At 48.6% G+C, this 24,891-nt stretch overlaps 6 protein-coding genes across 6 annotated transcripts, besides 9 other annotated features; all 6 read right to left on the reverse strand.

Moving 5' to 3' along the window:
- The first annotated feature begins 274 nt into the window (after positions 1–274).
- Positions 275–294: a microsatellite.
- Positions 295–359: 65 nt separating this feature from the next.
- Positions 360–435: a microsatellite.
- A 305-nt stretch (positions 436–740) lies between these two features.
- On the reverse strand, positions 741–2,333 carry TraAM80_00414 (uncharacterized protein; the record flags this gene model as incomplete). The annotated part of the gene is made up of 1 exon (XM_029377493.1): positions 741–2,333. The coding sequence occupies one exon, from the start codon at positions 2,331–2,333 to the stop codon at positions 741–743; it is 1,593 nt and encodes a 530-aa protein (XP_029242656.1).
- A 518-nt stretch (positions 2,334–2,851) lies between these two features.
- TraAM80_00415 (uncharacterized protein) lies at positions 2,852–4,096 on the reverse strand (the record flags this gene model as incomplete). Its single annotated transcript, XM_029377494.1, has 1 exon — positions 2,852–4,096. One exon carries the CDS (start codon positions 4,094–4,096, stop codon positions 2,852–2,854), a length of 1,245 nt encoding a protein of 414 aa, XP_029242657.1.
- Positions 4,097–4,427: 331 nt separating this feature from the next.
- Positions 4,428–4,468: a sequence feature (A-rich).
- A 125-nt stretch (positions 4,469–4,593) lies between these two features.
- On the reverse strand, positions 4,594–6,204 carry TraAM80_00416 (putative splicing factor 3a; the record flags this gene model as incomplete). Its single annotated transcript, XM_029377495.1, has 1 exon — positions 4,594–6,204. One exon carries the CDS (start codon positions 6,202–6,204, stop codon positions 4,594–4,596), a length of 1,611 nt encoding a protein of 536 aa, XP_029242658.1.
- Positions 6,205–6,520: 316 nt separating this feature from the next.
- Positions 6,521–6,554: a sequence feature (A-rich).
- Positions 6,555–6,622: 68 nt separating this feature from the next.
- Positions 6,623–6,669: a microsatellite.
- Positions 6,669–6,687: a microsatellite.
- Positions 6,688–6,867: 180 nt separating this feature from the next.
- TraAM80_00417 (hydin-like protein) lies at positions 6,868–20,424 on the reverse strand (the record flags this gene model as incomplete). The annotated part of the gene is made up of 1 exon (XM_029377496.1): positions 6,868–20,424. The coding sequence occupies one exon, from the start codon at positions 20,422–20,424 to the stop codon at positions 6,868–6,870; it is 13,557 nt and encodes a 4,518-aa protein (XP_029242659.1).
- Positions 20,425–20,436: 12 nt separating this feature from the next.
- Positions 20,437–20,504: a microsatellite.
- Positions 20,505–20,906: 402 nt separating this feature from the next.
- Positions 20,907–20,967: a microsatellite.
- Positions 20,968–21,577: 610 nt separating this feature from the next.
- On the reverse strand, positions 21,578–22,978 carry TraAM80_00418 (putative queuine tRNA-ribosyltransferase; the record flags this gene model as incomplete). Its single annotated transcript, XM_029377497.1, has 1 exon — positions 21,578–22,978. The coding sequence occupies one exon, from the start codon at positions 22,976–22,978 to the stop codon at positions 21,578–21,580; it is 1,401 nt and encodes a 466-aa protein (XP_029242660.1).
- Positions 22,979–23,703: 725 nt separating this feature from the next.
- Positions 23,704–23,729: a microsatellite.
- A 234-nt stretch (positions 23,730–23,963) lies between these two features.
- Positions 23,964–24,377, reverse strand: TraAM80_00419 (DNA-J protein; the record flags this gene model as incomplete). The annotated part of the gene is made up of 1 exon (XM_029377498.1): positions 23,964–24,377. The coding sequence occupies one exon, from the start codon at positions 24,375–24,377 to the stop codon at positions 23,964–23,966; it is 414 nt and encodes a 137-aa protein (XP_029242661.1).
- Between the last annotated feature and the right edge of the window lie 514 nt (positions 24,378–24,891).

Raw genomic sequence — 24,891 nt, forward strand, 5'->3', positions numbered from 1 at the left:
AGAGAGGCTCACACTTAGTGCGCCACACGAATAACGCTTACCAGACACAACATTATCTGTGAAAAGGCTCACACAACGTTATTGAGGTAAATCTAGTAAGTGAATAAAATCCATCACATATATGCACGTTTGTATTTTTCTACAAAAAAAAAAAGAGAGATGGGGCATAAGGTAATTTCCTCCTTTGCGCTTTGCATTGGGGGTAAACCCTTTATTTCCCCATCTCTCGCTCGCGTACTCACTGTATCTCCTACTACGGTCTAGGCAATAGAGTCACACACACGCACACACACAAAATGATAAAAAATAGATCGAGAGAGAAATATAGAAGAATAAGATAAAATGTGCATCAAGCAGCACTTTTTTTTTTTTCTCCTTTCTTCCCCCTTGTCATTTCCACTTCATTTCATTTTTTCTTTCCTTCTTCGTTTGTTTGTGTATTGAGAAATAAACGAGGGGATGAATCAATGACATTCTATAATTCAGAATTCCCAAGAGTGTTGGATATAAAATTTCTCCCTTCTCCTCATCCTCATCCTCCCCTGCCTCAAGTGTTAAACTTTCCTTTTTTTTTTTCCTTCTCTTTGCACGTACATGTTAATTCTGGGAAAGTGGATGGGGAGGTGGGGATGAATTGAAGGAATCTTTGTTGCATCTAAGTAAACCAGTAAACATTAAAACGTGATTAAATACATCATTCTTCCCCTCTCTGGTGGGGAAAAGGCCTTTCTGGCCCCTGCTTACTTGGATATGGCAGCGAAGTAGTACGGGAGCACGACGTCTCTCCTAGCTCGCACAGGGCGCGCCAAAATCTCCGGACTCAGCTTCGCCTTGCTGGGATCATCAAAGTAGGTATCCACGTCAAAGTAACGTGTGGCTTCCTTTCCCCACCCCGGTGGGACCTTTTGTTGAGATCGATTCGCCCCAGCAGTGCCCTCAAGCAGCCGTCGTGTCGACTGTTCCTGAGGTGTGTGAGTAATGGCAGCGTCTTCAGCCTCAAAGCTAAGCTGGCGCTCCACAATGATGGGACATGAAGCGCTCCCACCGCCCTCAATTTCACTGAACCGCCTTTTTCTATTTGTCTTGAGGCCGGTACTATGACGGCATCCATTCTCATGATTTGTGTGAGGAGTGGAATCTACTGCAATTGCGGTGGGCGCTGTTCGTGGCTCCTTGTCCCCTTGACTAGTTGCCGCCTTGCTTCCGTGCGTCATCACGGTAGAATTGGAGTTCAGAGGAGTATCATGGTGCTGATCCTCATTCAGACGTCTTTCCAACGAGTGCATTATTTTTGAAAAGGTTGGAAGAGAGGCTGCCGTGTTCTGTTTTAACCTTGCCTCTTCCTCTTTTTTCTTTTGCAATTGTCTCGCTGCTTCCTCTTCCTCATGCCTCTTCTTTTTTTCTAGACGCTTTTCGCGACTCCTGATCCGGGCGATCCTATCAGGAGAGGTAACATAGTTATCAGGAAAATACTTCCCGGCTTCCGGACCCCACGCCAATCCTCGAGTTGGCTGCGCGACAACATTTGTCTCCGGTAAAGACTCTTTTTCCGCTGTCTCGCTTTTCGCTTCCGCCTCCATCGCGGACGGCGTCTCCTCCTTTGTCGTGGTCTTTCGTTTCGTCCGCGGCTTCCGCATGAGTCTGTTGGGACTGGCAATATAGTTGTTGGGGAAGTTTTTGTGCGCCTCTGGACCCCAGCCCAGACCACGTCTTGTGTCATTTCCCTTCTCCACACCTGCCGCACTGCTACTCCCCTCCTCTGTCTCTCGCTTAACCTCCTCTTCATTTTGCCTTTCCACAGCCACAGACACAGCGGCAGCAGCGGGCACGGAAGAAACATGTACGCCAGGCTTCCCTGTATCCGCGAGATTCTTTTTTTCTTGCGACAGTTCTTCTGACTTGGAGTGCACGTCAACAGAAGAAACCGCCTTGGCATTCATGCAGGTATCTCTGTTATTGTCCCCAGTAGTGATGCGTTCCGTGGTCTCCGTCGTCGCAAGGGAGTCTTCCCCCGTCTCTGCCTCCACTCTCTCCCTCCTGTGCAGTCGCATGTATAACACCTCTTCCTTAATAAGCACAACTTGGTTGACAAGATCTTGTGCGAATATCTCTGCCCTATTTGAGCCGGTCTTCACAAAAACCTCCGTCACCGAGATTCTATCCTGTTGGAAAACGTGCCTCCCGGCGCTGTAACGGGCAAGCAGTCGACGCATTGCGTCCTTTGCCAGGCGCCGCACAGTTGTTTCATCTGTAATTGGTACACGAAACGTCCCCTCTACCGCGTCACCAAGGAGAAGCGAGACTGTAGCAAACTGCGGTTCACCTGAAGGCATGAAAGGACGGGAAGCTCAACGCTAGTAAATGTGTCAACCAACAACAAGAACAAAAAGAGTTAATCTTCTTCTCACTCGCTCTATGCGTATAAGTGTGAGGTAATGATAGCGGGTCTGTGATCTATATGCAGCCCTGAGTGTTGTCCTAGAGAACACCCTTTTATGTACGTAGTCTTCCCTAATGCGGGTTGCGTGACAGAAGGGGGCAAGAGAGACAAACAAGGAGAAAGACTTGACTCCAAGTCACTCGTCGTGTGTTTTTTTTTTGCTTGTTTCCCACTTTATCAATATTTTAAAAAGGTGGGAGAGAACATAGAGGGCAGCCGCGACTTTCTTTGGCCACAGGATTCTTATTGATCCATTCATGTGGGGAACGCTTCCACACGCATGCTCTCAGATCTTGCAGAGGGGAAAACAAGCAAACAAGCAAACCATATGGACTCTCATTCACCCCGTGGAAAGGACCAGAAAAACACCAACGACACCGTTACTATTCCCCATCTACAGGAGTCAGATGATTACAAATTCTCAGATGTCTTCGCCTTTGTGCTGCACCCATCGCCTTGTTGCTGCTGCTGTTGCTGCTGCTGCTGCAAAACCCTCTTGAGAAACTCGTCAGGCGCAAGCTCCCAGAGAAGTCGGGTGTAAACCAACGTCAGGTCTTCATGCCAGTCAAGCATCGAGCGCAATACGTCTTCCTCTGTAGAAAAAGGGGCTTTTGGAAAAAGTTGCGGCATTGTGTCGCGAAGTTCACTGTGCATGAAAAACACAGGCGTTTCATCCGTGATGTGCAACTTCCGCCTCAAACGTCGATTTCGTCGATATGGCGGTGGTAGCATCGCTTGTGGTGCAGAGAGGCCACCTAATCGTGTGTGTGGCATTGCAACATTTAACATGACGTCGCCCGACATTTTCAATGCCTCGTTTTTTTCCCGCTTGCTGGCAGATGCCTCACTGCTGTGATTTTCCACCCATGATGTAGACATGTTCACCTCGTTTTTGGATTTTACGCTGTGAGATGAAGCATCTGCATCATCAGCTTCCTCCACCTCCTCTTCCTCGCCTGCCGCCGTTTCGCCTCCGCCTTCGCTTCCACTCTCGTCCTTTGTCTCCTCCTGCGGCTTCGACAAACAAGAGGAGGAAGAAGAGGAGGAGGAGGCGACATTTGGCCCCCTTGTAGCTGTCTCACCGCTCCGCTGTGTGAGGGAGCTCACTGACGGCACACTACTCAAAATGCTACGTGGGTCCCCACCTGGTGGGATACTAGTCATGACGTGCACGCTCTTACTTCCCGCCCGCGCCATTTTGATCAATGGATCCCTAGTATAAACCAGGTAACTGGCTGGCGGCGAGACGGCGGCAAGGTTTGCTGCACCTCGGCGGGTGTGCACTCCACTGCTGCTGTTTGGGATGAGTGTGACGCTTCTGCTGTTGTCTAACCAGATGACGTCGGCTGTCGGTACGGCAGAGGGAGGTGGCAAGTCTGCCAGGTCTTTGGGTGGTTTGATGACAGGTTCCCATCCACGCATCCGTTTTAGCGCCCTTTTCGACATTTTCGGCGTGGGCGCCGCTGGATCTTCAGGTGGCTGCAGAAGTAGTGCAGGTGAATTTTCGCTGTACGACTCGCTTGCTTGATTTTCACTGATGGCAGGCGATGTCGTCGTCGTTTCAGGCTCTGCTAATTTCGTTTTCTCATTGGACTCTTTTTCTGCAACCTTTTTGGCCGTAGAACTCGGACGCTTGGCGCTGCGCTTGGATCCCATCCTTCTTGCTCTGTTGAGAATCCAAAAGGATGATCACGGCACAGTTGTGCGTGTGTGTTGTGTGACAGACAAGGAGGGGATAGAAGAGAGACTTAACCGTTTAGCGCATGGGTACAAACTTGCTACCAAGAAGCCAAAAAGAGGTAGGAAATTTTTTTTTAAAAAAAACGAAAGAAAAACAGGAGCTGTCCACCAGGCCAAGCGGGTAGGTGACACTCGTCACACACAGGAGCAGTCGTAGTAAAGGGAGAGAAAACATCGTCTCACCAGCTGTGCACCACACCATTAAAACGAGAAGACAAAAAAACAACAACAACACACAACATCCGGAAAAAGCTACGAAAAGAAAAGAAAAAAAAACACACAAAAAAACGGAACAAATTCACCGTTAAGAAGATATTTATAGACTTCTTGTGTGCCATCTTCATTCTTTTTCAAGGGCTCACTCACAGAAACCCCCTACTGACCAGAACAAATGTCCTTCTTTGGTTCTTAACTCAAATGCCCTTCCGGGATATTTGGAACCGTTTATACGCCCCTGCTGTAATGACATTTCCCTGCGCATCCTGCATCTCCTCTCCCTCCTGCTCCTCGTGAAGACGCTTTCGGAGTCCTGAGGTGTTGCTTAGCACCTTATCCCGCATCTCAATAACCTTCCGAATGGATGAAATTCCCGCGTACTCCTTTAAATGCACCGTCACCCCTAGCCGGCGGAGACCCTCAGCATGACGTTCTGCGCCAAAATGTTCCTTGAAAGCTTTTGGTCCAACGTACACAGTACCCCCACAAACCTCACAGTAAAACTTCTTGTGGAGTTGCTGTAGGTGTATAAGCCACTGAGCGACGGGTTTTCCATCTCGATCCAGTAACTGCCCGCCATTTTCATCCACAGCGGCGGCAGTTTCATTTGCCTGATTCGACTCGCCGGTTGGATTTAATGTAGTCATAACATCATACTGGGCGGCATGTGCAACACTACCCTCCACCGTTGTGGCGCTCTTCATTCTTGCTTCTTCCAGGGACTGCAGAAATTCCTCCTGCTGATGCTTGCGTTCCCACTCCAACTCCTCCGCTGTCTTGCTGAAGTCACGCAGAAGCACCTTCTCTGTCTCCTGCAGGGTATCAAAGAGGAGTGTCTGCAGCAACCTGGCAATTTTTCCTTCAGTATGAATCACCGCCTTGACGTCCGCCAAGGAGGGAGCGGCGTCTTTTCCCTCCGCGATCATGACCTCCAGGTGTGTAATGGGCCAGAGTGCAAACGTTTTTGTATATTTACGGAGCGAAGGTGGTATAATCAATGACGAGGCAGTCTTATCTGTGAAGCTCACAACACTGTTCCCGCCAACACTCCTCACAACCTCCTTCTTATACTCTATTAGCTTTGACCAATATTCCTCCGCGTCCGTGTCACACCTAGCAAGAGACAAAAGTAAAACATCCTTCTCCATCACCTTGACGCGACCATAAAAGTTGATTAAGTACGCTAAAAGCTCATCAACAAACTCCTTGTACTTTGAAAATCCATACACCTTACGATGTGCATCAATACCGTTTAGAATAATGTTTGGTATGGCAGGAATAAACGCAAAATACTCCACACGTCCCTCCCACGCAATCCCAATAGCGTTGGCCTCGTCTTGAGCCCGTTTGCTTGTGGTTAGCATAAAGTTGCTGTAGCGGTGGTAGTGTGGTTCCAAGTCGAGGCAACTGCCGTAGCGTTCTCCCACAGAGAACAATTGATCCATTGCCGCTGCATCGGGGTGGTCCAAGTCCGTCTTAACCGGCGGCAGGTCCCGAAAAGTACGGTGATACTCACGAATATCAGCAATCTGTGCCTCAAACTCCTTGAGGGCGGCACTCAACACATCCTCGCCTTCGGATGGGGCCTCCTGCACGGCGACAATATCGTCCTGGTCAAGATACAAGTCAAGCAATTTGTCGGCAATGGGACGAACCGCCTCCGCCTCCTGCGTAATAAAGTGATCACGAAGGATCTGGTGACGTTTGTTGCTGATCTCTACGAGGAGCTTCTGCTGCACAATGTTGTCAATGTGGTGCTCAATGTCAGCCTCAAAAAGTCGGATTTTCTCTAACACCCCGCCTAACATGTTGTTCCTCCTTTTCTTCTTTATCCCACCTTGCGTAGTTGTTTGCCGTCCTTCCCTTATTGCCGGAGACCTGCGCCCCCGCCCCCTATATTGCTCTATGTGCGTGTTTGTGCCAAAAAGGAGAGAGCAAAGTGCATAAAGGCAACAGTCAGCCTTAAAAAAAAAAAACTGAGGATAGTCCAAACTCTTCACTGCAGAGCGCACATGCCGGCACGGAGCAAAGAGGGAAGTGAACTTGAGAAAACAAATGAGGCAGTGAATGACAAACAGGCATACACTTATCACACAACAAGACAGAGAGAACCAATCGTGCATGAAAAAAAAAAAAAAACAACAACAACACAAATAAACGTGGCCCTCGTTTTATTTGTCTCCTCTCTTCATCCCGCTCCATCCATCGTTTTTTTTTTTTGCACATTCTCTCTCTCTCTCCCTCTTTCTTTCTTTCTTTCTCTCTCTCTCTCTATATATATATATACATATTTGAGTATACATCTTGAAAACAGTGGAGTACTGAATATTTGCTATATACATACATGCCGCAATGCCCTTATTATTTGATTCAACCCCAATGCATCAATTCATTTCCCTCGTCTTCTTCCAGACAACGCCACTGACTCTCCTCTCTAGAGCTCACTGGCACCTGATCAAAGAAGTGAGGCACTACTCCCCCTTTCTGACGGGTGATACTGAAGGGGTGGATATCGCGCCCGACACAGCCAACTTTAAGTAGTACACCCACTGAAACGTCTCTCCATTATACACGCCAGAGACGGTAAGTTTGCCCGTCTGCGGGCCCTGACCACCCTCCTCTGCTCTGTGCATCACCTGAATGTTAATTGTTTTCTTTGCCGCCACGTTCTCTGTATTCTTGGACACCACAAAACTGGATGAGTCTGTCAATAGCGTGACTGTGATGGGTTCCGCAAAAACGTTACGGAACGGAATGGATGTTGTCTGTCCCGGCCGCATAAGGTATGGCCCTTGGCGCTGCGGTGGCAAACACGACGCCAGAACAGGAAATATATAAAGACCAGCTTGAGGCGAAAAAACCTCAATGAATTCCTTTGTCTCACCAACCGTCGTAGGCTCATACTGAATCTCCACCATCACCTCTTGCCCCTCCGGCCGGGTTGTTCCGGGCGCTTTGACATTGCTAGCGCTCCCAGCCTTTGAGAAGGGACTCACCTTGGACCCTATGCGGACGACAAAGTCGCAGTTGCTTTTATAGTAATGCTTGAATCGAAGTGGAAACACAACCGTCTGTCCGAGAGGGCATGTGACTCGTGTAACCTCCTCTGGCCCAGGTGGATTTGAGCGAAGCTGAAGTTTACAGGATATGGTGCCAAGCTCCGCGCTTGTCGCGGTCACAGTCGCCGGTGGATACTCCTTATGTAAGAGAGGGAAGAACCGGATAGGAATATCCGCAGTACTTTCACGTGGAATCGTGATGGAGGAATCAACAAAAATAGCATCGTTGCCATTCTCCACGCGCGTACTAACAGTAACATTCTTCTCTAAGGGATTTCTAATGGACATAAGGTAAGTGGCAGCGTTGCGTACGGTTGCCACAAGTTGTGATATTGAAGACACCGTCTTTGGTACAACACGCAGCGCAACATCAAACACCTGGGTATAATCCTCACGCTCAATGCAGCGAAATTGCGCAGTCCCGCGGAGATTACCCTCCTTTAGTGAAGAAAATATAATGGGGCACGATTTGATATTTTTTGCGGGCACATCAATACTCACTGGTGCCTTGACAGTTACCATGCCCTTCTCCGGTTCTGGGCTCCACTGGACACTGACGTGAAAGCGTAGAGGCTGAGCTGTGCCGTTATGTATCTCAAAGGACTCACGATGTGGGGTATTCGCTTCTATTGTCTTTTCTGTGACACTGGCTTCCTCCACCGGATGTAACGCCACACCCTCCAATTGAATGTGTTGGGCAGATCCGTTGGGAAGTGGGATGAAAAGGGTGGCGATATCCTTCTCCTTGGTAACAAACAGTGGTGCATACGTCACAGACAACAGGGCACTACTCCTTGGGCCTATTTGCAACGACCTTGGTGCCGTCCACAACCGGCCTTCAATAATGGGTTTAACCGTCCACACGGTATCCGTGGGATTGTTTACAGACACCTTCTTTGTTGTGGTGGCTTGTGCACAGCACTCAAATGACAACACAGATTCCACTTTGGGTCGTTCCACCGCGTGTGCCTCCACGTTAACAGACAAGGCCGGAGCGTCATCAAATTCTACAGACACAGCGCGTCGAAAGACGTTCCCTGGCTTCTTTGGGGTATACACAAACTCACACACCTGTTCCGCGTGGGCATGCACTGAACCGGCGGACGGGATGACCCGCATTTCACCCTGAGGCAAAAGCAACAAATCCCACTTGAAGCGTTGGGTAAGGTCACCACTGTTCATAATGACAATGCGGCGAGACGCAGTGGCACCCACCACAACATCATCAAAGAGTATATTTTTAATGTCCAAGTAAACCTCCGCGTCTTCGCAAGAGGCCGATATGATGGCAAGTGGCATCTCACGTCCACAGACAATCATGCGCAGCTCCCGCTGAAACTCCGGGATACGGGCAGTCGGTTTAAATGAAACCGTAATCGTCCGAATCTCACGGGGTCGCATGAGAAAGAGTTCAGCGGGACTAATCGAGACGCCCTTTTGTTGCAGATCTGCATCCACGCAGCCGACCAGGGAGACAGGCGTTACGGCGCGACTTCGACAATCTAATCGCATCTCAGCCACGCGTCTTTCCCCAATGCGGGCGACACCCAACTTTAAGAAACGAACAGGAACCTCAATACGTGGAATAACGCCCTCCCCTCTAAGTAAGATGAAGAAAGAGTAACTACCGTTGAGAGTAATTCGGAGTTCGCTCGTGAACTCTCCCACCTCAAACGGAATAAAACTAATGTTGAGATGGCGCACCTCACCTGGAGAAAGCACAAAGGAGTTGCCGTCCAAATCAAAAATGTTCCCCTGAGAAAGAATACAGTCTAGTGCCACACTCTCCTTGGTTTCCATATTCATCATCGAGAGCGCCTTTGTCACAGTGGAATCTGAGGAGAACTCGGTGATGAAACAGGGACCAAAATCATGCTTCATAAATCCAAATTGCACCTTCGGCACATAACTGATGACTCCCAATCGGATGTTGTACACAATCGTCTTCTCAACCTTGCATTGAATTTTAAAGTTGCGCACCGTCTCCTCTTCTGTCGGAGAATACACCAGCATAATCACAGCTCGCTGCTTCGGAGCCACTGTGCCAAAGAGAGGATCAACTCGAATGAAGCGGTGCTCTGGTACCACCATGATGTAGTCCATGGGACACTGACCATCATTTGTAAGAACAAAACGCTTTTTAACCACAGTCTCAACATGCACACGACCCAAGTTAAAATAAAAGATCTGCGAAGGTAGCACGATAACAGGCTCTGCCGTATCATCTGCGTCTTCTTCCTCGATTGTCAGCACGGAATGAATACAAAGACCTTCGCCCTTAACATTTATTGTCAGCGGGTCACTCATCCGCTTTACTCGGCAAATCAACCTCATGTCCACCGAGGTTTCATCCTTTGGAGTAAACGATACCGTAAGAGGGATGGCTGACCGCGGCGGAATGGTTCCACCCAACGGTCTCACACCCACAGGGCACTTGTCGCTGCCAAGCACCGAGCGGTCAAATGAAAACGTAAAGGAAATATCTTCACGATTCTCGAGCTCAATAATACGTTCATTCTTGTTCCCCACTGTCACACCACCAAAGTTCACCCGAGTCACACGCAGAAACACATTGGGCTCCTCAGTTTTACCCACCAGCAAAAATGGGACAGACATATGACCTGAAATAAAAAAAGTCCATTTTGCCTCACGAATGCCGATGGAACTGGAGGTGTAATCAAACGTCATTTCGTACTGTTTTCCAGCTGAAATAGAACCAGAGGGTGTTAGGCACCGAAACGGCGAGATTCGCTGCAACGTAGGATCGTTCACCCACTCAAAGCGATACGTTGTTGTGCTGGGGTTAATGACTTTAAAGCTGACAGTGCACTTACTCTGCAGCCCACAGGAGTAAAACATGATGGGAATGATATCAGGGTTCAACTCCGGTCCCGCCTCACCATCAATACGGAAGGCCAAGTAATCACATGGAGGTACGTTGAAGTGGACCAACGGACACTCAGCAGTCCCTTGAAGCGAAACATGAAATTTGGGCTGCGCACTATGAGGAAAGGAACCAATAAGCACCTGAGAAGCATCTTCAATAGTCTTCGGTGCAAATGTCACACGCACATCCTGATACGTGCGAGGCTCAACCTTGCCTGAGGCGGGTTCCACAGTGAATACACCAGCGGTATCCGACGCACTACCCAAACGTTGCAGAGGGTCATTTACCTCAAAATTAAAGGGTAACACATTTAATCCCGTGTTTTGTACTCGAAGTACAGCAATTCGTCTCTGAAAAATTTTTGTTAAAGGGAATGTAAGAGTGTCAAAAACTTCCACATCCCCACTCATAGGTAGCGTAACTTTGTAAGCGGCAAAATCACAGGCGTAGCTGACGTAAAAGAACTTTTCCAACACGAGATCATTGGTAGCATTGTACAAGGGCTCTGGAACAGTTTCAAAAACTCTACGAACATTCTTACGAGACTCATTCTCCGAGGAGATAGAGACTTCCCCAGACTCTGCCTCCTCGGAGGAAACGACAACCCATCTAGGTTTTGTCTGCGCATTGTCCCAATCCTCTCCTCCCATAACTTCAATAGACGTCACTCCAAAGACGCAGGAAATTGTCTCACTCGATACCACGTCCGTGTAAAGCCGCAACGTTAACTGCTTTGATGAACCTGGTGAAATGTGGCCCACATGTGGACTGCATTGAAGAATGGAAGAGGGGCAACTCCAGTTAAAGCGAATCGCATGTGGACTGTTATTACAGAGCACCACCACACGCTCCACAGGATGTGAGACATAACAATGGCCCAGCGTGAGTTGGTCCTCGCTTCCAGGATCAATGTTTTCAAAACTGATAACGTTGAAGTAGCTTTCAGCCACAACCCAAAACTCTCGGTCTTCGTATGGATTTTCTGTCACAGAGACACGCAACCGCACCCGATGTTTTTCTATCGATGTGGGTGTGAAAGACAGTACAAATGATTCAGCAGCACCCACTGGAAGAAATAAATCGTTTCTCAAATTCGTGACATCCATGTCATTCGGGAACACATCTGGAGTCGACAGACGAATGTGGGCGTCCATATCCCCTGTATTACGCACAGTAAATGTTCTTGACGTCATTTTTCCAACCAGTGTCAATGGTAACTGAATGGTGTCGGCGAGAAGATTCTCTGCCGCAACGTTCAGCATCTGTTGCATCGTCAATTTCCTTGATTCTTTTGCTTTCCCCCTGCCGCCTTTTTTCACCGGCGCTGGTAGACTGATGTTAAATGGTATCTGAAGCCGCGGCGGAAGGATGTACTCCACCGTCGGAAGAACACCCTCCCCGGCAAGGTCAAACACTAAGACACTCGTCTTTGGATCAGTTCCACCAATTACCACAGCTTCAAACCGGGCCCCAAAACACTGTAATGCGGGAGGACTAAAGCTGACCGTGACAAAGCGACTCTCAAACGATGGCAGCTGAAGCTTATTCGATTTCTCTGGCTCTCCATCAATCAACAACTGAAATCCATCCAGGTAAGTTACGGGCTCCGCTTCCTTCTTCTCCTTCTCCTTTTCTTTCCCCTCGCGTGGGTTTGGTGGCAGAAGTTGTAGTTTCACGGTACATGTGAGTGGACTGGAATTGGCAATGCGAAAACGCTCCTCCGCCCGACTTCCAACTAGAATGGAGCCAAAGTGAAAGGTACGAGTCTCCCTTGAGTAAGCACGCAATGTTTTGTTGCGTTGAGAGTAAGTTGTCACCACATGTTGCTCTTCAAAGATCGTTTCGACATCCAGCAGAGATGAGAGGTCAGCCACTATACCAGGCGTTGTTGTGGAGGCAACAAGCTCAAATGGGATTCCTTTTGCCTCTGTCTCTGAGTCACAGTGGTCTATGTATATGCCAAGCGTCTCCTTATGACATGACGCCGTTCCTTGTACGATGCTCACCTGAAACAAAAAGCTCTCCCCAACAGCAACACTGCCTGTAGTTGGAGAGACCGTAAAGGCACCCAATTGAAATACGGCATCTGATTTTGCAGACTTTCGGTGCTTTTTGCCGCTGCCTTCCTCATCCTCCTGCTGTAATGACGCAGAACCATTTTTGTAGTTAAAAAGTCTAAAATTGAGTGAAAACCGACCGGTGTTGCGTAGTTCAAAAGAGCACTGCTTACTCTGATTGGCAACGCATGATCCAAAGTCTATACAAGAGGGTTTAATTGTAAACCGATTGTACCATGCTTCCCCGCTCACAGAAATACTTTGCACAGGGAAAAGCAGTTCATTTGTGACGGGGCCAAAGAAGGAAGCCTCAATCACACCAAGTGATGCCGGGATCTCGCCTTCCTTGTCAAAGCAAATCGTCACCTCCACAGTTGCCAGTGATGCGTCCTTGAAACCCACCAACCCACGCAGTATCCCCTCACTCGGATTAAGTGTGATTAGACCCTGTAGTGGTTTGGGTAAACGTAGAAGGTAACCCACCTCATATGTGCTTTTGTTGAGGATGAGGATTGTCCCCTTCCTTGTTTCACCCACATGCATAAGTTTAAAATCAACATGACGCGTCCACTCCACCACAACATCATGAGCCTCCGCCTTAATTGATAAAGGAAGTGACTCAAACAACGTTTCTTCAGCGTCGGTCACCTCTACCTTGAGTGCCACATTGTGAACACCAGGGCGAGTGGGTTTAAAGAAAACCTCCAACGGGTAAATGCCATTCACATCAAGAAGGCCACTAGTGGAGCTTAGTTCAAACTCCACTGGAGCCTTCTCAACCCCTGAAAGGCGCCAGCGAATGGGCATCAAACTGTCATTGGCAATGGTAATGGCTTTCTTATCCTGACGCCTTATTAGACAACGTCCATATTGCACCAGCAACTCCTTCTTTCCATCCAGGGTTACTGCTGGTCGCGTGCCTATGCATGACACATTTACAAACCAGGGTGTGGGATTGTCTCGCACTGTAACAACGAGGGTTGATGATGCTTCTCCAATAGTTTCAGGGACAGCGCGCAGCACCACCTTTGCCGATTCTCCCACAGACAAAGTAAACTTATTTGGCGTCACTGAGAATGTGTTATCCTTTTCTTTTCCAAATAGTAGTGAAACCTCTGCGGGGAAGATGCTAGTATTTGTAAAGGTCATTGTGTCCAGTGCGCCATTTTCCTTACTAGTTAAAGTGCCACTCTTGGTTAAAATGCTCCCTAGTTCACTCGATCGCCCACTTTTCCTTGCAGTTAACAATTGCGTACCGGTCGTTCCTCCTGGAACAATAAGCGGACCAAAGTCATACGTCCTCTTTGATGTCACAAATACACGACTTAATTGCTTGCCAGCAACAAGACGTGACCTGGTGACAGGAAATATTTTTTTGTCATCTCGGCAAATCTCCGGATATGCAGTGCATGCAACGACATCCAACTTAATTTCCTGACTTGTGCCTGTCACACCAAACGTGAAGGAAACGTTCAGCTTGCCCAAAGTATCACTACAAAAAACAACAGTAACTTCTACCGATGACTTGGGCGGCACCACCCATCGCGTGGCTTCTTCCATTACCAACATCGTCTGCACAGGAGCCCCCTTCGCCGCTTTCTTTACTGCTACTTCTCGTTGAACAGTAGTAAAGAAGCGAAATTCGTCAAATCGGATATTTTTCTGCCCTATCGTTTTCTCCGTAATTAGCTCCCAAACACCACTACGCCTTTCATCCGGAAAAAAACTCATATTTGCTTCTTGAGCTTCTGCTTCATCGCATGGCACTGAGATGGGTTTTACTGGAGTTGAAGTACAATTAGATGAGAAAATATGCTTCACGATGGCTGCGTTTACGTGTTTTTCGTTTTCCTCTCCGTTGAGCACAATATGCGCACCATCACCTTCTGTGCGGCGCAGTAGTTCGTAAAGTTCCTTGTATTGGTCAAGTTCAGAGAGTTGGGCCCATTGCTGCCTGGGACGCGGCTGCGGTACAATTTTTTTACCTTTTGAAGTTGATCGCGCGAGTATTTCCTTTTCCTCCCTCGCCGCTATTTGTGCATCCACCTCCTCTTGCACTGTTGGCTGTGGGTTTTTCTCCAGCTCCGCAGTGTAGCGGGAGACCTCGTTGGAGGCATCAGCAAGGGCCCGTTTACACGCATTAAAGTACAACAAACGACGATCGTACGCATCACGCTCCTCCACGCCTAACTGTTCATACTCCTCCTCCGTAAGGGGCACTGTCACAGCCGCTTCTAGAGTCTCACGACATTTCTGCTGCACCTCAAGACCACGCCGAAGTCCTGCTTCTGCCTCACTCACGCCGAGAGAAACAATCTTCAATGTACGTCCTACGGTAGAAGCTGCATTTTCAATGGCAAGCAATACAGCCTCCCGATCAACGGTAAGAATCGATTTAACATCATCTATCACCACAAGCACAGCAGACTTTACGGTAGAAAGATGACGTATCAAAAGCGCATAGAGTATTTTTACTTCATTAGAGCCCATAATCTTCTCTGCAGGAAGTGGAGTATAATCGTTAACGGCACTTCCACTAACCCATGCTGCACGGTTTTCTTCCCGCTCAGAGAGGATGGTGCGAATTAGCTCCCCCTCCGCTGTATCAAATTCAGCTTCCGCACGCACCATGGCATCCAAGTCTATCTGCAGCACGTCTGATGTCTGCATCAACTGCCGTACTTGTGTTGTCTTTCCCGAAAACGGTGGGCCTGTGACAATCACAAGTTGTCTCTCGCCTTTGACCAAGGGTTGGGCCTCAGATGTCTCGCCCAGAAAGATGTCCGAGTGGCGTGATGACGACGCTGGCGCATCTATACGCAGCTGCGAGTGCCGCGCCCTTCTTGAAGGGAGACGACTTGTAGAAATCCCTTCACGTACAGTATCACTCTCTAATCCCTCCGCATCCTTGTATTCAAGCACCAAATCCTCCCGTTGTATATCCGTAAAGACAAGCTCCAAGAGAGGTTGTGGCAGAAATTCGCCGGCTTCCCGAATAGGTAGATGAAGTTCACATTCTTCTCCCAACGTCGTCTTTTGCATTTCCAAGGCACGTTGTAAAACACCAATACACACACGATGCCTCTCATCAAAGTTCATGCTGAACACCTCCACAGGTCTGTCCTCGTTGTTAATGATGGTGAAACTGTTTTTCATGGTTTGACACGGAAACATCGGTGGAAAGACCAGCGGGGACGGAGAAATCTCCACATTCACACCCACAACATTGGCTTTAAATAACACATAGTGATCCTCTGAGTTTGAGGCATAGCGCAACCGCAGTTTGGCCTTCGCAGGACCGCGAACAAAAGACATAAAACTCACCATGATACTCATGCAAGACTGAGGAGGAAGAGTTCCACGTTCCTTATTGACCCTGAACTGCTGTCTGGAGGCAACAAGCGAAGGATTACAAACAGCAGCGGCAGCATCAGCATCTGAGTCTGTAGCCGGCTTCCGCTTGGATTCAATCAATGTCATTCGCCACGTACATGAGATAACCTCAGCGTTGTGGAAGTGTAGTGGAGTTTTCTTAATTCGTCCAAGAAGCACATCACCAAAGTCTAGGACGGTTTCACATGGTGTTAAGGCGGGTGCCGCAACAAAACAAAACACCTCAATAATAATACGTGAACCTTTATTTATATCAAGAAAAAATTCAAAACGGTTTGCACCATTTGCAACCTTTTCAGTGTCGCTAGGGGCCAGTGACAGCGTCACATCCGTTGCTGAAAACGGGGGCAATGTAGGTATCTTTCGCGGCTCCATATTCAGCACCCCCAGCTCCATCACCTGCTTGTCAAAAACAATACCCACATGGTAAATAGACGTATTGATCAGAGACAACTTAACGCTGCGTATCTCCAGTCGTGTCATATGTCCAAAGTCTATCGCGTATCGCGCGAGCACAGTCGTTTTCTCTCTCCTTAAAACCTCAGTGTCAATGTTCTTCGCGTGCGTGACGGTGGGAAAGAGTGTTGGTGTGCTCGTTGAGCTATCTGGGATCATCGCTGCGAGCATAAGATTACGACAGTACGCCAGCCGCTCAGCCTCCACCACAAGAGGCACCACACCCGGCAATGTTTGCGGGTAACCAGACCTCTCAAGGTACGGCACCCACTTCTTGTCCTTTAGTTCTTCTAGACAACGTGTGTATTGTGGATCCTCTATCCGGGTCAACAGCGCATTTTTGTCAGTGGAAGCCACCGTGACAGTGTATGCCTGACCCATGCCTCGCACTGTGATGAGTTGTGGGTCAAGATGACCAACCTGTACGGAGAATGTCTCTACAACCTCTTCTGGAATCATCGGGCAAAACGACACCGTCAACACAACTTTATTGGACACTATACCACTCAACGGCTTCACCACCATACACCCAGGCTGTTTAAGCATAGCGGTGTCCACCGTAAAGGGAATGGCAACATGAGCAATACTGGAGATGGAGATTGTCTTTTTGGCCCTCTCCGAGAAATGCATCACCCCAAAATCAAGACTTGTGGAGTCAAAGCGCACGGCGGCGTCACTCCAACCAATTAAACTCACATCGTAACTCGGCCCCCCTTTCAACATGCATGTTGCTGTGGCCTCATGTCGACCTCGGGTGCCGTAAAAGACGGCATCAACAACGCGTTTTCCTCCCGGAGGAATAACCCCTCTAAAAGGGACAAGGTCAAAACGTTTTTGCATTGTCTCAGCTCGACTTGATAAAGACTCATTATGGTACTCTATACTCCACGCAAATTCGGCCGCCACTAACGATGACAGGTTTGTAAGAGTAAGTTTTGAGCGTCCCTCAGTATCTGCGAGAATAGAACCAAAATTTACTTGTCGATCCTCCGGTTCAATGCTAATGGTTGGAAATGCAATATTCCCAACCAGGCTAACAAACTCCGTAAAGGGATGATTGGTGAATGCAACCAAAATGCGACCCTTTGTCGTGTGAGCGACGCAGTCTTGGCGGTAGAGTGCATCACAATTGACAGCCACAATATGCGTTTCCCCACTCATTAGCGTAAAGGATGTAGGACTGACCAAAGTGAAGGGAGAATGGCCCCCACCAGATGCCTCTACGCATTTGAGTGTCATGTCCAGCGATTGTGTTGTTGTATTCGTCATCGTAAATGTCCTCATCATGACCGCGTTTCCGATCTCACCCTCGGCACCGTAAACGTAGTCAAAGACCACCCGCTTTGTGCTATAGGCAATTGCAGGCAGAACAAAGTTCCCAGTGACACATGTGGTGAGAATCGGTTTAAACTCTCTTTTATCCTTCAGTTGAAACTCCTCCGTGACGACCCCAGCTGCATCTGCCAGGCCTTGAACCGTAAATGTGAAGCAGGCTCCGGCGCCGATCACGGCGGTCTCTGGAACAATACGGTACACGATAGGCGGACCACCCACTATGACACGATTGCCGCGACCGCCACTCCACAATACCTCAATGGCACGCTGCCCATCATTACGTAAGCAAATCTCTTTCTCTGCCAGTGTCTCGGTAAAAACGTCACCAAAATCAATTTTATTAATAGGCACAGTGGGAACCAAAGCGTAGCCTTTACCATGTGCCGTCACAGAGATAATCTGCGCATCGTCTTCAGCATATTTCACAATGACTTGAATCTTCTCCGAAAACAACCGCGCATCGTTAAGACATGCCGTTACCTTAACGGTTGTACTGCTGTGGGGGGCTATCTCCCCCCGTGATTGATCAACGCGAAAGACAGATTGGGTAGTGTGTCTAGCATTCTGCATAAACTTTATGGAAAAAAAGGCAGGAATAGGGCTCGTATTATTTAACACAAATTTCCGCTCTGAATGTTCCAGCAACATCAATGTACCGAACGTAAGGGACATGGGCTCCACCGTTACTGTTGGGCCACGTGCTGTTGCCGTCAATAAAACAGGCAGCGGCGGTTCATCCGAGCCCAGTACGCGGACGTACAAAGTCATGTGTAAACCACCAACAGCCAATGGTGTGAGTTTGACTGGCACCTGAGACCGACTACGAGGCTCGATCACCTTGGCGGTTTGTGACTTCTCTGGAGAGTCAATGACAACAAGGGCATTTGCCGCTCGAACTCCTTCTTCATTCAGCAAAATCACCTCATATTTCCCAAGCAGAGCCGTCTTGTTGACAACCTCCAGATTCATGATATACTCGTGGCCAACAAAACATGTACCGTAGTGCAATTTTTCCGTGGAAAGCTGAAGTGTTGGCACAAGACAAGCCGCTTTGATGGGAATTGAATCCACCCCATCGCCAACTCCCTCCACATTCACCAATAACACCGTCTCACAGTTCCCTACAATGTTGGAGACAAGGCTCACGTGGATTTCCTGCTCCTGTTTTGGTGGAATGATGCCCTCCGAGGGAGATACCGTAATGACCTTGTGCAACGGACTTGACTCTGGAATGCGGAGGCGGAAGTCAATCGGAATTTGCCCAATGTTTAACATTTTTATAACACGGGAGTGCAACCAGTTGTATGAAACATTTCCAAAGTCTAATTCATCCATGTCAAACTGAAGCGCCGGTCCTGTGACACTTCCTCGAATGCGCAGTGTCAGGTCTTCAAGGGATCCATGTATGTGAATATGGAAGGTCTCAGAAATAAGACCCACAAGGTCTGACTGAAGCTGAATAAAAAGATCCCCTTCTGTCCCAGGCGCCAATACGCCTTCAGCGGGATGAAACACAAACTTTCGCCCCATGAGCGTATCTTGTGGGAGAACGGCATAACGTGCCTCCACACATCCCTTGTTCATAATAGCTACTTGATACTCATGTAAGGCGCCAACAAAGATATTGCCAATATCAAGACGGGTGTACTCGAGTTCGCACTGAGGACCGAGACCTGTTCCTCTTACCTGAAGAGGGAGTCGCAGTCGCCTGCCACCAATGTCAAGATATGCAGTGGCAAGGTATTCCATGGCGAGTTGTGGGTTAAATGTGACAACAAACTCCTTGCTGCCCTTTGCGTAGATGGTACCACTAGTTGGTTCAAGAGTGAATACGTCATCGTCAAACACACGTCCTCCTTTTGTAAGAGCTTTGACACGTTCCTCCCTAAGACGTTTTCGAGTCGCCTCATTTGGTGAGCTTGTCAGGACGGAATACGTGACAGCCTCAGTCTGCTCCAACAAATTTCGCTCCAAGGCTCTTCGTTCTTCGGAGTTGCTGCGATCAGATTTCCATGAAAAGTTAACGGTGTAACCACTGTCATTCCGCACACGCACTAAAGCCTGGTTCTCCAGTGTCACAAAGGTACATGGAAACTCCAATGTGGTTTGCTCTAACACCACATCCACCTCTACCGCCGTTCCAATGACTGGAAGCTTTTGCACCATATCTTCCTCCGGGCCAAGGAGGAAGCGAATGACCGATTCATATCGTTGAAGCTTCATTGGCGCAAATTCCACACTTACGGGAAAAACACCCCCATCTGGAGCCAACAAGCCAGAAGATGGGGTTACAGTGAATGGCGAAGACGTCTCTGCACGCCACTGGCACTCCAGCTTTCCCGTGTTTCGGAGAAAAAGACTAGTTGTGCCAGTACTTTTCACAGGACACGGTGCCACTGTCAAAGACTCCGGCAACGTGAGTTTGCCTCGGCTCACAATGGCATGCACAGCGACAGTAAATTCTTCCCTCCCTGTTGTGACGACAAGGTCACAAGAGTAGTTACGGTTCTCCTCGGGTGTAAAGAGTACTTTGTAGGTAACAGAGAGACCAGGCGCAACCTTCATGGAGGTGACATTATGCCGCGGAGGCTTCAGCGCCAGAACCCGGCTTTGTGGCTGCCCAACTTGGACAAACTGCGTCTGTTTTGTCGTGTTTTTGAGATGCAGCGGCGATTCGTACGTCTTGTGGGGCTCAAAGTCACGAAAAAATATTTCCTGCGGGCTGACCTCAAACGTTGAAATCTTTGGAAATCGGCTGTAGGTCGCGGCGGCAGTGAGAGCTCCTCCCCCGTCGCCGCCGCCGCCGCCGCCGCCCGAGGCTGCACCTTGTGAATGATACATGCAGTCTGAGTCTTGTTTCCTTCCTTCCTTTTTTGTTTCGTCTTTTTTTTGTCTTTCTCCTACCTTTTTTTTTTTTTTTTGCTTCCAAGACAAAAACAAAAAGTATATCGCTTCCCTACACTCTAGCAGTGCAGCTCGCTCTGGGGTTAGTGTGTGCTACACCAACACTGACCACTCTCCTCCACCTCAGCGAACCAGTTCCTTTTCACTCGGTGGGCCACGCAACAGGGGACAACGACCCGATCGTGCTCAGCCCCTTATGCACTTCGTGTGGAAACACGACACAGCGATAAGCAGAGCAACGCAAAAAAGGACAATAAAGCAAAAAAAAAAAGAGTCAACGCCCCACATAAGACAAGTAAACACCAAACGGTGCCACGCGCAGCAAGCTATTGCGTTTGGACACAATCTACCTATTTTCATTTATTGCCTCATCCATGCGGAAATCCACACACTCTGATTACATCTGTAACTGTGGAGGGCACCCACACCGAAAGCCCACAACGACACAATAACCCAACGGCACACACACACACACACACATCTCAGCTCAGTTTCACTCTTCCTCCTCATCCTTGCCGGTGTTTGCTGCGGGGCAATCGCTCTTCTTCACAAGTATCATGACGGCGTCCTCCCCAACCTGGGCATCCTTTAGTGTGCTCGCTTCGTCCAGGAGCAGCTTCCCGTTGCAGTTCACCGCGTAGGCGTCCATATCCACCTGACCCAACTCCAGAATATTCTGACGAAAGAGTCGCAATGTCTCGCGAATACTCAGTTGTGGGTCTACTGGCAGGCAGAACCGCCCCATGTAGCATTGCAGCGACACCTGTACAACCTCTGTCATTGTTCTCCTGGACCTTATTCCCTTTTTTTTTTGCCTTACCAATAAAAGAAAAAAAAAGAGAAAGTTTGGGAGTTCAGCTTGTAATATTTAATACAGAAGTCACTTGTCATTGGAAAAAAGCACGTGCATGCAACGGAATTTATATATATATATACCTTAAAAGTAGGTATATTTGAATTCTCTCATTGTGCCGTTTATTTGTTTTTCTTTTTCTCCTCCTGGACTTTTCTAAAGTATATATATATATATTATTCTTTTCGTCAGTTTTTGTGCATGTGTTTTTCTCCTATCCAGGCAAATGCCGCAGTGTTAGAGAAGCTCAATGCCGACAGAATACAGCGCTTCCATTACCCACTTTGGGTAGTCCCGTTTGGGGTAATACGCCACGAAGAAGTTCTGCACATATTCTGTGAAACTACCACCCTCGATAGCCGCCCTCGTGCCGCGGGTGAGGTTGATGAGGTAGGCCACATTGTGGTAGGAAAGAAGAGTGGATCCGAGTGCCTCCTTAGTCGCAACAAGGTGCAGGTACGCACGGGAAAAAGTTTTGCATGTCTTACAGTTACAGGCAGGATCCAGGGGCCCCATGTCGTTAGCAAATGCCTTCTTTGTAATTTGAATCTTTCCCGTAGATGTCAATGCCGAACCAAAGCGGGCCGTACGGCAAGCATACACACAGTCAAACATGTCCACTCCAAGTGCGATACACACCATAATGTCCTCTGGATACCCCACACCCATACAGTAGCGTGGTTTGTCGTCTGGAAGCCCCTTGCAACACTGGGCAACGATTCGCCAGAAATCATCCTTTGCCTCCCCACCACTTAAGCCACCAATAGCGTACCCCTTACAGGCTGTTCTCTTGACCATCTCAGCAAGACACTCTGCCCGCAGTGTTGGATCGAGGCCACCTTGAACAATGCCAAATATGCCCTGCTTATCTGGATTCATGTTGGCAGAAAGACAACGATCTAGCCAACGTACAGTACGTCTAGAGGCCTCCTCCATACGAGGTCCAGTCGTGAGAACGTGCACAACATCATCCAGTTGCATCATAATATCACCCCCAATGGCATTTTGAATGCGAATGCTGTCCTCTGGCCGCAGTAGCAGCGTATAGTCTGCGTCCTCATCTCCAGCATAGGCAGCACCACTGCTATGGATGGTGCTATGAGCGTTATCACCCACTCGTACGCCTCCACCGTTGCCACCGTGAGTTGACTGAAAACGCACACCCTCCTCAGTAATTTTAGCAAGTCGCAGCAGACTTACCATTTGAAAACCCCCACTGTCCGTAAGAATATTCCGTCGCCATCCTTGTAGAAAATGAATCCCATCCATATTGTTTCGGATCCGCGAGGACTCTATTTCCTGTGCCTCACTGTCTTTTGCAGCATTCTCTTGAGCGTTTTTTAGCCGTGTGATGTTGTTAAAAATGTCCTCCCCGGGTCGCAGCCCCAAGTGATACGTGTTCCCGAGGATAATCTCCACATCAAGTTCCTCCAACTGCTCCACTGTCACACCCTTTAGTGCGGCCTGCGTCGCCACAGGCATGAATATGGGTGTGCGCAGTGAACCATGCGGGAGGTGAAACAAACCACTCCGGGCCTGCTGCCTCTGTGGCTGGGGGTGATGATCCCCGCCCTGGCCACGCCGCGCACTAGGGCCACTGTTCGTCTCGAAGAAAAAGAGGGGTTTGTCGAGGGACATTGCCAGACAGACTGAAGCGGGGCAAACAACAGTTGAAGTCTGTGCTCGTCTCTACCCTCTGAGTCAACTACACGCACATTATCAAGCACAAACAGCAGGAAATAAATAGAGAAAGAAAAAGAGATGCGGATGTGAGAATGGGAACTCATAGGAAAAACGGCAAGTGGTAAGAAATAAAAAATAAATGTGATAAATTCCGGCGATGCAGTTCAGCCTGTCACACATAAACAAAAAAAAAACAGACAACAAAAATATAACCGAAGGGAAACAACAGTTCACTTCTCCTTCATCTGTCCTAGCCTTTTGTTTCACTCCACCACGCATCCTCCTCTTTTTCATTTCCCTCGTCTGTGTTTTCGCCCACACATACGACGTATGGCGTCATAAAAATCATAAGGAATATCAACGAAAACCCAGCCAACAAGAAAGCATTACAAAACAAAAAGGAAATCAATTGCAATTTCAACGTGCCAGGACTCTTTGCCACTGACACTAAGATTATTATTTTTTAGATAAATAATTTTGACGTATCTACATTGAGGACATACTTCCATGAAAACATAGTTAGATGTTTATATATGTATGGCGAAGCATGGTAAGTTGGCGCCTGAAGGGAAGGAGGAGGGGGCGGGTGGTGTTCTCATCCGGTGCGCCTTCAATGCTGCACTCCACAACTCCTACTCATATAAGGTATGCTGTGAAATATTTTATATTTCACATTTGCATCTCTCTCTCTCTCTCTATCCCTTTCAACCAATAATAATAACAGCAAAATAATATCTCCAAATGGGAGAAGAAGAGGAGGGTGGTGGGAGGCGTTTGACGTGCCCAATGCCAAGCGTATTCTCTTACGACGCTCACGCAGCCTTAACAGGATTCGCGCTTGCCTTTTGTTTTTTTCGTTTCTTTCTTGTTCCTCCCTCCCTCCCTCCACTCATATCCCTACCGCACCCGCGTTGCAAAATCCGGCTCCCTTGCGTTGCACTCAGTTCTGTTTGCCAGACGTATGTTGGTTTGCATGTGTGATCCATGCCGGCTCCTCCTCCCTCATTACGAGGTCACCGGCTGCCAGCCAATCTCTAAAACTCTGCCGTTCGTTCTCCAAGTCGGCCTCAATTTTCTCCAGCAGGCGCGCGCGATTCTCCTTCTCGCTCTCAACAAGCGCCGCCATACATCCCCGGTAATGCTGCTCCCGCCCCCTCCGCATAATATTTAGTCGCAGCTGCTCCGCTTTTGAAAGCCGGCCCGGTCGCCCCTTATTCATCGCCGCCCCAGGAGTTCCTGCAGCGGCAGAACCAACGGCCCGAGATGGCAAGGATGAAGGTGGGAATCCACCATGTGAAGACTTAAAATTGGCACGCACCACAACTTTTACACCATCAACCCCAAAGCTTCCCATCTGACACAACTTGGATGCATGTGCTTGGTCATCCGGGCGCCAGTAAAGATAGTCGTCTCCTGCGAGACCGATAAAGCAGCCCAACTTGTTGTTGTAGCTGATAATATCGCCGTGCCTAAAGGTGCACTTCAAACAGCCTGGGGAAGTTTCAAATGTGTAGTACTCATCGTCCGCCAATTTATAGTGCACTGGGAAGCGGATATTATCAAGCGCAGGGGGGACGCTTAAACCCACGCAGTTTATTACGCTGCTTCGCTAATTCCGCGTCGTAGAGAGCACGCTTCTTCTCATTGCTCAGCACCTCGTACGCCGTTTGGAGTGTCTGAAAGAGCTCGACTGACCCACCAGGTTTATCGGGGTGCACCTGCACAGCCGCAGATCGAAACGCCCTACGGATTTCTTCCTGCGTTGCTCGACGCTTCACTCCAAGCGTGCGGTAATACATAGTGATGCCACAGCGCCTCACGTAGTCTTTATCTTCTGCCACCTTGAACCCCCCCGCAAGCGAGGCCGT

The sequence above is a fragment of the Trypanosoma rangeli genome (genome assembly GCF_003719475.1).
Source record: "Trypanosoma rangeli strain AM80 chromosome Unknown Tra_15.4_contig_00007, whole genome shotgun sequence".
NCBI lineage: Eukaryota > Euglenozoa > Kinetoplastea > Trypanosomatida > Trypanosomatidae > Trypanosoma > Trypanosoma rangeli.